Genomic DNA, 12,070 nt, shown 5'->3' with positions numbered 1-12,070 from the left:
TGGTCATTGATAGGGAGGAGTCTAGGATGAATCCCAGGTTGCGCGCGTGGTCTGTGGGTATGGGTGCTGTGCCCAGGGCCGATGGCCACCAAGAGTCGTCCCAGGCAGAGGGTGAAGATCCTAGGATGAGAACTTCCGTTTTGTCTGAGTTAAGTTTTAGTCGGCTGTTTTTCATCCATTCGGCTACTTCTTTCATGCCTTCATGTAGATTGGTTTAGGCGGTGTTAGGGTCTTTGGTGAGGGAGAGGATCAGCTGGGTGTCGTCAGCGTAGGAGATGATGTTGAGGTTGTGTTGTCGCGCGATGGATGCGAGGGGGCTCATGTATACGTTGAAGAGGGTGGGGCTGAGTGATGATCCTTGTGGGACTCCGCAGATGACTTCGGTGGCTTCTGATTTGAAAGGGGGGAGTCAGACTCTCTGGGTTCTCCCGGCGAGGAACGAGATGATCCAATCTAATGCTTTTCCTTGTATGCCGATGTTGCTGAGGCGATGTATGAGGGTGCTATGACAGACTGTGTCGAAGGCGGCGGATAGCTCGAGTAGAATGAGGGCAGCTGTTTCTCTGTTGACCAGTAGCATTCGGATATCATCTGTCGCTGCAATGAGGGCGGTTTCGGTGCTGTGTTTGGCTCGAAAGCCGGACTGTGAGCGGTCGAGGGAGTTGTTGGATTCAAGGAAGGCGGCGAGCTGGCTATTGACGGCTTTCTCAATGACTTTGGCTGGGAAAGGGAGGAGGGAAATGGGGCGGTAGTTCTTAAGTTCAGAGGGGTCAGCTGTGGGTTTCTTCAGGAGGGCAGTGAGTTCGGCGTGTTTCCAGCTTTCTGGGAAGGTAGCGGAGTTGAAGGAGCAGTTGATGACATCACGGAGATGGGGTGCGATGATTGAGTCTGCTTTGTTGAAGATGTGGTGGGGACAGGGATCGGTTGGCGAACCTGAATGGATGGAGTTCATTAGGCGGATGGTGTCTTCGGTGGTGATTGGGTTCCAGGCGATTAGGTTGTTAGAGAGCTGTTCGGTTTTGGAAGTGGGTGGGGTGGGCTGTTCTTTCGCAATGTTCTTAAAGCTGTTATGTATGTCGGCGATTTTGTTGTAGAAGAAAGAGGATAATGAGTCGCAGAGGTCTTGGGAGGGAGTAATGTCGTTTGAGGCTGCGGTGGGGTTGGTGAATTCTTTGACGATGTTGAATAGTTCCTTGCTGTTATGGGCGTTGTTGTTGAGTCGATTCTTGAATGCTGATTTCTTGGTGGATCGAATCAGCTGGTGGTGTTTGCGGGTGGCTGCCTTGAAGGTGGTCATGTTGTCGGTGGTTGGGTTTTTTCTCCATGTTTTCTCGAGAGTACGGCATAACTTCTTGGATTTCTTAAGGTCATCGTTGAACCAGGGGGCCTTTTTGCTGTCTTGTTTGGTTTGATGATTTTTCAAGGGTGCTAATTCGTCAGCGCTGTGAGTGATCCATTGTTTGAATTTGATGGCAGCTTGGTTTGGGTCCGATGAGAGGGCGGGTGGGTTTTGGTTGAGCGATGTGAGGAGTTGGTCGGTGGTGATTTTGTTACATTTTCTTCGGGGAATAGGTTGAGGGGGGTTGTGGGTCGAGGTGGTTTTGTAGCTGAAGTGAACACAACTGTGGTCCGTCCAATGGAGAGCTGTGGTGCGATCGAAGGAGATGTGTTTGCTGGAGGTGAAGATTGGGTCGAGCGTATGTCCGGCTACATGGGTGGGGGTGTCAACAAGTTGTTTGAGGTCGAGATTGGTCAGGTTGTCAAGAAGGGTGGTGGTGTTGCTGTCGTTCTTCTTTTCCAGGTGGAAGTTGAGGTCTCCCAGTAGAATGTAGTTCTCGGAGGCGAGGGCATGTGGAGTGATGAAGTCAGTGATGTATTCGCTGAATTGTTTATGGGTTCCTGGAGGCCTGTAGATGAGGGTGCCTCTGAGTGTGGTCCTAGGGTCGGTGTGGATCTGGAAGTGGAGGTGTTCGGCGGTTGTAAGGTTATCGTCGGAGCTGGTCGTGATTTTGATGGTGTTCTTGTGGACGATGGCGATGCCTCCTCATGTTTGGACGGTGCGGTCTTTTCGGATGATCTTGTAATTGTCCGGGATGGCAATGGCGATGTCGGGTGTTGATGATGCGTTCATCCATGTTTCAGTAAGGAAGGCGACGTCCGGTGATGTAGTATCGAGTAGATCCCAGAGTTCAGTGGCGTGTCTGTGGATCGAGCGGGTGTTCAGCAGGATGCACTTCAGGTGGTTAGAGTCGGGGCTGTGTTTGGGGTTAGTGGAAGTGGTATGGGTCTTGATGCTGGTGAATTTGCAGGAGAGGCAGGCGAAGGGTCCATGGGTGTGTCCTGGGGCAGCTACGCAGCAAAGAGGTGTGCGTCCGGGGTTAAGGGCTAGGAGGGTGGCGGCGCCATACGTTATGCTGGAGGAGTGCGGTTTGTGGGGGCCAGGGTGTCTGGCGCTGGGCGCGGTCCAGGCGCGGACGGGCGTAGACGGGCTTACCTTTGGCGCACCTTCGGCGCGACTGGGGCGCGATCGCTGCGCGTGAACGCTGCGCGCAAGAGCATTTGTCATATGTGGATAGTGGAAGGGGAGGGGCGAGGGAGGGGCAGCTGGGAGGCGGGAGGCGGGCTGGAGGTGCTGGTTAAGGCACAACAAACAAAATGGTGGGGAAATCGAAACTGAGCCTGGGCGAGATTGGGGCACAGGGAGGAGAGACGCTGAGGGCAGTGGCACCGGCACAAACAGAATATAAATATCGAATTACAAAGCCAAACACCAATACAACCTGAGCGCTAGCTGCGAATGCAAAATAAAATGACTGAAATTACACGAAGTGCACGTTTACAGAATGCAATTTAAAAAGACACAAAGTGCACGTTTTCAAATCGGCAGCAGTGGCAGGCAAAACAATGTGGCAATAGCAGGCAGGCGTATAGCGCTACGATACCAAATTCAAGCTATGCAAAGCGCTATGGCAGTCGGGCAGGGGGCAATGGGAGCGACCGCTTCCTACGAGGTAAGAGAAGACACTAATAGCATTCCATATACAGGCCTGGGTACATGTAGTACCACTTAATAGTACATTAAATGTGTCAATAGGGTGTAAGACAAGTGTACCATGTTCTAGGGAGAGAGAACAAGCACTTTAGCACTGGTTAGCAGTGGTAATATGCACAGACACAAAGTCCCAAAAGCCAACAAAACTGGCTCAGAAAACAAGAGGGGTGAAGGCAAAATGTTTAGGGGGTGACCCTGCAGAGAAGACCAAGTCAAACGCCTGTATATCATTGTACAGTCTTCATAATGTTGTTGCATAAACATTGTTGCACTAGGTGAGATGGCAGTTCATTGATGCCATGGGGAAACGTTTTTTTTATTCCATTTTTACTAATTTAATAGGCCTGCTAATACATATATTATTGATGGCATCTATATATATTATGAAGAGTTCATATTGCTGCCTGGAAGGCTCACTCTCTAATTAGTGAAGTATGCAAAAAGCAATAGAGAAAAGTTTGAATCAATCTCAGCCACTGCTAATTAGTCTAGGCCGCATCCCAATCCATCATTATTTTGCACACCAGGCCACCTCAGTTATACCAGTGGTTTAGATTAATTCAAGCATTCCACCCATCACATTTTCTATACTTGAGTGTGTTGTCCTAAGTGTGATGGGCCTACCCAGACGTGGGTCCCATGCACACTATGCCACTGGAACCAAGTTATACCTGGCTGATAGCCTTTAATACGAGCAAAACTGATCATAGGTTGCTTGTGTTTCGGTTCAGGGTGCACCTGACCTGGCAGTTTGGACTGGACTGTTCCCACTGGAGCCGGGTCAAGACTGATTTGCACCTGGCTAGGTCCAAACTGAGATGGCATGATGTGCACAATAACAATGGGTTGGTGTGCAGCAGAGATTACTTCAAGCATTCCATCCATCACTTCTTGAATACTTGAGCACTCTTTAATTAGGGCTGCAGGTGCTCTAGTTGTGGGGTTCTGAGGTTAGGAGCTGTGTGAGTGCGGTAATGTGAGTCCTCCACTGGATGTTATATCACCGCCTTTAAGAAAGGGCTGAAAACTCATCTGTTTAATACGATCCTATAACTGTCAGCTCCTCCCCGCTATCTGTGTTACCTCACTCTCCGCGCCAGGATACTTGCTAGTAACAGAGCGCGTTATAAAAGTTTTTATAACATAACATAACATAACATAACATCACTGGAGCTTGCATGAGCACCCATGTCTCTTCTTCAGATGATGGTCGGCTGTTCTCATGCTATTGATGAGTGTTCACTTGGTGCTTGTGCTGGGCTTCAGGAGTTAAGATATTGAAAGAAAATTGAAAATCCTTCTGAGGTTCGTTTCAGAGGATGTTCAGAGGATGCGTTAGCGTGGCGCAAGCAGCTGGTAATGTGACACCATTTGGTTGCGGGTGGCATAGACCTTGCTGATCTCCACTCCCTAATTTTATTGCCTACAGTGTCAAATCAAATGTGGCGGATAAATGGTATTTCCTTTTAAATAAAATGCTATTGTTGAACTCTGGAAGGAATGAACTAGTATTTCTGTGTTCTAACCCCTAGCCTGAAAGTGTAATGTCTGAGGATGAGACTACAACCCAGTTTAATGTAGTAGGCTTACACTAATGTAGGGCGCTAACCTCTTCTAGACATTTCCAGTATTAGACAAACATAATACAGCTAGGACCCAGGCCATCGTAACAGCATTATAGGCCCTCGGGCAAAGCTTTGCTATGGGCCTTGCCTACACAACCACTCACAGGAATAAAAATGTTTAACGGAAAATGAGTGTTAAATTCTGGTCTGCATGGGGCCACTGTGCTTGTGGGGCCCCCCAGACAACTGCCCAGCGTGCCTATGCGCTAAGACAGCACTGCTAGGACCTCTGGGCTGGTGTGGCAGAGGCATCAGCTCCACAATGTGGCTAGTATTTTTGTGTAATTTTCTCATCAATGCCACCTGTATCTTGGTGTGTGAATTAAGTGTACAAGGCTAACATTATTGACTTACTACATGCAACCAGCCAGTAAGGCCACTAACTGCAGCCAGTGCACTGACTATACTTACCATAATCACTGCCCGGTCAGCAACCTGTCTTCTGTTATCAATTATAGTATCTTAACACTATAATAATTCCACTGTTTGTAATCACTAGTGTTGTGCACTAATCGCAACAAAACTAGCATCCTTTACTTAATTGAACGCCACAATCTACTCACTCTTTGGGGGTAACATGGTTTTGGGTCTCCCATAAATTGTTTAAAGTGCCAAATATTCTACCTTCCTCCCACACAGCAATACTTTTAATGCACCAGATTGGTGCTGTAATTCCATTTTCACATTGTACTTCACTTTTCAACCGCAGTTCGTAATGCATTTTGGCATCACAACATTCTTGTTGCATCAATGTGCAGTTCCTGCTGCATGAAGAACATCAGTGGTTTGGCACTTCTGAAGATACATACTCAATCCTCTGGCCAGAAGGGCTAATTGCCAGTTCTCCATGTTGTTGTGATGCTCCTTAATTCCACACATCTGCAGTGTCTCCCAGGGTCTGCTTTCTGATCTGTAGTCAGGTTTTCATGGTGGGGAACGAGTGTGGCAGGCCCTAATGGGAACAAGGAAAATGAGCTCTTTTTCCACCGTTTGGGCGCCGCAGGACCTCGCATGCCCCTGGGACCTGCTGTCACTTCACCTGGTGGACTGAGGTCAGCTACGTCAACGGTAGGTGCTGGTACTCCGCTTTCACTTGCCCATGTAAGAACCAACTCAGTACAGAGGATGAAGTGACTCCAGACCTGAAAGTTTGTCTTACTGTTGCTGTTCCGTAAACTCGTGGTTAGCAAAGCAACCTCATGTTCTAAAGGGAAACCCATTTCTATTTCTGAATTCAGTCTGCTAGGTCACTTCCGCTCCAGAGGCAGTTATCACCTATTTACAGCGCCCAAAGGCAGCCTCATCACCTCACTCCCTGGTTATTGACATACAATCTTAACAAGTATGTTGCTGTATTTGCAGATTAAACACTTCTGATGACGCTGCTGAAGCACTGCATGGCTTAGCATATATAATACACATTGTCATCTTTTCTTCCAGGATTTGCATCTCGGAGTTCTTGAAGAATGAAGATGTCCACTCCGTGTTCATCTTCTACAAGCGCTCAAAGGGGGCCCTGGCAGCCTCTCTCACCCCTCCGCCAGCCCTCCAGAGCAAGTGCCTGTGCTTCGCCAAACTCGGGACAGTCGCCAAGCTGACTGCAGAAAACATTGGTACCAGCCCTCGTGCTGCTTGTCGTTGTTTGTGGATGGTGTGCTAATGTGGTGTCCGATGGGCATGAGTAATGGTGGTTGGATGGCCTGCGATTGGATGACTGTCAGTACTATACGACAACGTATAGAATTAACAAAGCGAGCTGGGAAAGGCTTTCTATCTCACAACGTGCACTTTGTAACCCAATCTGAACTGCAACAGAGGGTTGTGTGTAAAACGTGTCCCCTTCTCCTTTGTGATTCGCTGTTGAATGTATCAGTGCTTTATGACCGCATGTGGAAACCACCCAGTAGATATAAAGAAGTTCTTGTTGTACAGCTTTCACTTTGTGATTTTGGGCTTCTAGCTTGAGGGAAGCAAACATTGGGCGAGGGAACCGGTGCATGCTCCCAATATCACTCCCTGAAGGTCGCCTATTCTTTTTTTGAAGTTTCAGTACTCGAATAAAATATATGCCTTCCGTGGGCTTCGGAGAAGTACACATCTCTCGCCTCATGCTATTGGCTGTTTAGTTAGTCATTCTGCCTTCCATAAAGTGCTTCCATTGTGAGGCAAGTTGGACTATTTTCCAACTGTATAGTACAGTTAGTCATGACGTTTTGTCACATTCATCAATCCTTTACCTCACACATGCATTATGAAGAGAAAAGTTTCCCTATTTTGTCACTGCAGCATTTGTATTTCTCAGGACTAAAGGGCAGTCCTACAGTACCCTGGCTCTCTGATGGGCTTTTCCGTCTTTCCAAATCAGGATGGCCGGGCCCCAGTATGAACACCCAAAGTCTGACAAGATCAACAACAACAGTCATAATCTCATTTTAGGGCCCAGTCACCCTCACTGCATTTCACCTTTTCTCCACCCTTTCTTCCCTCTCTCTTCTCTTCTTCTCTCCTTCCTCCTCTCCCTCTTCTCCTCTCTGCCCATCTTTACTTCCTTTCACCTTTGGCCCTTCTCTGGCCCCCCTGTTGGTCCCAAGGGCTGAAGCTGAACACTCCATAAAGGCTGACTCTTGTATTGAAACAGTGAGCTAAACGCTGTAGGAAGTCAGAGGTAAAGAAGAGTGCATTAGATAGCCACACTATTGCAGCCACACTTTTTATTTAATTGTTTTCTAGTTCAAACGTTGTTACAAATGTTCTTTCAATCCATGCAAAGCAACCCCCTGCACTTCTGCCAGATGTTCCTTCCACCAACAGGGACGGCGGATACACTTTGGTAGAAATAATTGGCAAATCGCCGCGTGCCACACAGCGCACCTCAGGCAGCTGGGTCAATGGATTTGTCTGGGCCACTTGCATCTAACAGGTTTTGCAACGAACCCTGCCAATAAACCAGTGGTACTGTTAATCTGTCTGGCAAATACTGTACACCGTTCAGTCATTTTAGTGCCAGGATGCCAATTTGTTCGAATCCCTGGGACGGTATAAAAACTTATTAAAAATACTACAGATCTATGTGCATAGACGCTTTTTGAAAATGAAACACTACAGCTCACCCTCACCTCCCAGGAAGTTTCTCAAGACCAATGGACGATTTGAGTGCTGCGTTTCTCTTAAAAAAATTAAAAAATCTGTTATAAATACAATCCGTATCTTTGCCCCCCTCGTTATTGCGCTGAAATGACATGCTGAACAGTTTTTTTTTGCACATTGAAATTTAATACTGCTCGGTGGCACTGCATTTTCAAAAGTATTGTCCAGCCATTCCTATAAAGCCAGTGCCTGGACTTGTATCCCTAGGTTTTGTAACGTTTTATACTTTTCAAAGAATATGGCCAATGCCATTGTGCCTTTACTGATATCTTAAAAATGGCATAGTTAATAGGTATGACTCTCATGAAATATTATATGCAAACATAGGTGTGCAAAAAGCAATTTTCCATGCCCGTGTTTGCCTTTGTTTGCATATTGATCACATACCTATTAGCTTAGCCAGTGCTTGTAATGTTGAATGGCTCCTTTATTTTAATGTCCGAGAATCTCTCAGCCAATGACACCAGTGTAATTGTACCTGGGAGTATGACTCTAAGGATAAACACTACTCCAGCCAGGACGCCATATCTGAGGGAATCAGCCTACACTCCACTATAACAAGGAGCATCAAACCTTTAAGGGTAGTGGGTAGGACCTGGACAAGAGCCTCTGTGCTGTAGTCACCTCTCACTATAGATGTCTGGGAGGTGAGGCGATGACCATATTTAGAAAGAAAATTAAGGCAGACATTGAGGAAGAACTAAGAGCTCTGAAACCCTACACTTAAGAGCCAGGTAACATCGAAGAATAAAATAACCTTTAATGACCATTAGCCCATCTACTTGCTCTACACACTTTACGTTGAATTATAGTGCTGCAGTTGCTGTTGGTTGCTGTGGTTAAAGTTCCATGGGGAAAGTAGGAAGGGCCTGTTCCTGCCCCTGTTTACTTGAACTTGTTATAACAAAGAGGTGTCCCTGTATTCCTCAGAATCTGGGACTCAATCAAATGATAAAACACAAAATGATTTTGTTGGAGAACTGTTTCAAAGTCAATTTAGTGAAAATAGGAAGAGTCAATGAAAGGTACTCTTCAAATCTCTCTTCAAAACTCAATCCATCTGCATATTTAATTCCTGACAGAGCAGGGGCAATATTGAGGTGTTATTCAAACCCCATAGGGAGGACGATTGGGTTGTGGGAGCCTATTTTACTGACCACACTTTCTCCATTTTTGTTTGTGCATCTTATTGACTCCAACTACATGGAGATTTCTTTCTCCTTTTTGTCTCCGCCTACATCCTCGGGGGTGTCTTTGTTATGTGTCTTACTCCAGATGAAGTCCCTATTTCCAATTAAAGGATAATCTCAGGGTCATAACGTCGACGCAACATTGCTTTTACGCCTAGATGTGCTTGTGTTACGGCAAAACTATGTGAAATGGATTGAGTTTTGAGTTGTATACTTTTAAGTTCCCACTAGGCAGGACATATTTATATTTTTGATCACTTTTCTTGCTCCTTTCATGAGCACTGCACCGTTGCACTGATCTGTTTTCATTGTGATACACCTCCTGCACTTTTGAACAAATAAATGTAATATAATGCCTATTTTAAAAACTTTGCAATGCGTGTAGCTTTATTGCGGTTATTTGCACTTGAAGAGTACCTTTCATAGCCTCTTTCTATGTCATTAAATTTACTGTGAAAAAGTTCTTCAACAGATCACTGTTGATTAGAAGGCACCTCAACAATGGCTATTGGTGTGTGAGCGTAGACATAATGATGAGAGTAGGTTTATGTTGTGAATTCAAACTGAGGCAAAGTTTGCTTTCCTCAGTAAAAGTTAGTTTCAAAATTACCACAACAGAGGTAAATGTAGGACTTGCATCAAATATGTCTATGGATTCACATCAGAAATATTTATTTTTCTGTAAAGATGTGAGAATCTGTGACCTTACACATCAGCACAGGAATTTTTCTCATTTACTTTGATATTTTTCTTTGTGTGGCATTAACTAAGTATTACCTTACCTCTTCAACCCAACCTGATCAAATTTAACCCCCCTTTGGATACAGCGTAATGGTTTTAGCTAAAGTTCAACAATTCTAGTAAGGAGAATATAAGTAATTGGGAAAATGTGAACAGAAAATGCAACAAAATTGTTGGGAAATACTCATTGTTTGCAATGCAAATACGGGAACACCCTCTACGCCGGAACCACAGCCAAACTGCAGAAAAGACTCCAACGCATCCAGAACGCCTCCGCACGACTTGTCCTGGACATCCCCCGTCACAGCCACATCTCCGGCCACCTGAGAGACCTGCACTGGCTCCCCGTCAGCAAGAGGATCACGTTCAAGCTCCTCACCCACGCACACAAGGCTCTCCACGACCTGGGCCCCAAGTACCTCAACGACCGCCTGACCTTTTATACGCCCACCCGCCAGCTACGATCGACCAGCCTCGCCGCCGTACCACGCATCCGCAGAGCCACCGCCGGAGGAAGATCCTTCTCCTACCTGGCGACCAAGACTTGGAACTCCCTCCCCATCCACCTTCGGCTGACCCAGGACCATCTTTCCTTCAGGAAGCAACTCAAGACCTGGCTGTTTGTGCAGTAACGTATCCCCTCCCCCAGCGCCTTGAGACCCTTCCGGGTGAGTAGCGCGCTATACAAATGTCATGATTGATTGATTGATTGTATTCATAGAATTGCCGCCATTTTTTGGGGGGCATTCATTGGCCCTTTATTGACATAGCAATATTATATTGCCAAACTACTTGCTACTGTTCAGTTTATCACTACTTTCGTAGACATGTGTGATGTTTGTAATCTAAAAATGGTGTTTTGCTCCTAAATTTGATTTGACATTTGTAATCCATAATTATTTTCACAGCCAATAATGTGATCGCAGTTGACTGCACCAAATTCCCATTGCGATATATCGGCCAAGTTCTTCACCAGGTCTATCTGCCCCTTCTCTGTGCTGACAGCGGAACTTCGAACAGTTTAGCGTACAGTGCAGAAAGAATAATGGATATCTTACACCGCTTTACTGGAAATTTGGAGGTCATAGCTGGCCACTCTGAGGTAATATCAATGAAAAGATTTGTTGGGTTTTCACTGGTGATTTGTCCATGACAATTGCGTGGAAAAAGTTTAAACAGCAAATTATCTGAAGACGGCCTTAGATTAAGGTCAGTCCAAGGAAGTGAAAAGAATGTACCACATGGATTCGATAATAGTTTACTCCATGTTAATTGTGTGAGAAAGGATGTTAATGGAAAACATATTGATCTTATCTAGCCAATAGTTCTATGGTCCACCCACCTCACTCCTATTCATGACATGAGCTTGCATAGGAGGAGCATTGGGTAACACAATTGAGTCACCATGATGTGTTCGGACTACCTCTCAGAAACTCGTACACAACAAGAGGGCCTAATACCCAATGCTTGCATCAAAGCGGTCAAGTCAAGCACACATACCAGCTTCAGCATGCACGTAATCAAACAAGACAAGCAGACAACAAAACTCAGGCTTGCACCTGCAGCCAAGGGCACAAGCTCTGGCTTCAACTTCATCAAACAATTCAAATAGACACAAAAGCAAATCCAAGAAGGCCAGCCCAGCGCTACAGAGATGCACCAATAGCACTAAAGTTAACAATGTAATACAATACACCACAATAATTTAAGTGCATACCATCCAATAATCCAGAAATGTGCACTTAGTTGTTATCTGAAGGAAAGAGATGTTGTCACATTGCACAGGGCCGACCGTTCTTAGGGGCAGATGTATCAACATCGAGATTTGCGAATCTCAAATAGCGCGATTTCTTAGAAATCACTATTTAAGATTTGCAAATTGGTATGTATGTAGAAAATCACATTTTTTTGCAATTTCTTAAAATTCCTTAATTGTGATTAGCAAATTGCGAATCGCAATTAAGGAATAATTTCCCATTCATTTCTATGGGCCAGGAGGCCCATAGGAATGAATGTGAAGTTATTCTCAATTAGCGATTCACAATTTGAGAATCGCAAATTTAGAATAATTTCAAGGGTGCAAGGGTGTCATAAGGACACCCTGATGCACCCCTGAAATTCACATGTGTGGGCATATGGCCCACATACATGCCCTAAGGGCATGTATGTGCGCCACATGGCACCTTCACAAATGCAAAAAAGTGCTTTAGTGAAAGAAATTGCAAATTACCACCAACTTCAAGTTGGTGGTAATTTGCGATTTCTTAATGAGAAATCTCACAATTTGGGTGCTTCATACATTGCATTTAAGGAAT

The 12,070-nt window shown here is 45.5% G+C and overlaps 1 protein-coding gene across 1 annotated transcript in view; it reads left to right on the top strand.

The window, feature by feature from the left end:
* Window positions 1–12,070, top strand: part of LOC144822741 (uncharacterized) — a 2,085,503-nt gene that overhangs the window by 34,740 nt on the left and 2,038,693 nt on the right. Inside the window, exons 3-4 of the mRNA XM_078680596.1 lie at window positions 6,118–6,290; window positions 10,664–10,857. Coding sequence (XP_078536722.1) covers window positions 6,118–6,290; window positions 10,664–10,857 — 367 coding nt within the window. The remainder of the gene's footprint in view (window positions 1–6,117; window positions 6,291–10,663; window positions 10,858–12,070) is intronic.

The sequence above is a fragment of the Lissotriton helveticus genome, chromosome 3_1 (genome assembly GCF_964261635.1).
Source record: "Lissotriton helveticus chromosome 3_1, aLisHel1.1, whole genome shotgun sequence".
NCBI classification, from domain to species: domain Eukaryota; kingdom Metazoa; phylum Chordata; class Amphibia; order Caudata; family Salamandridae; genus Lissotriton; species Lissotriton helveticus.
The sequence above is the reverse complement of the archived record's forward strand: the minus strand, read 5'-3'. Positions and strand labels throughout refer to the sequence as shown.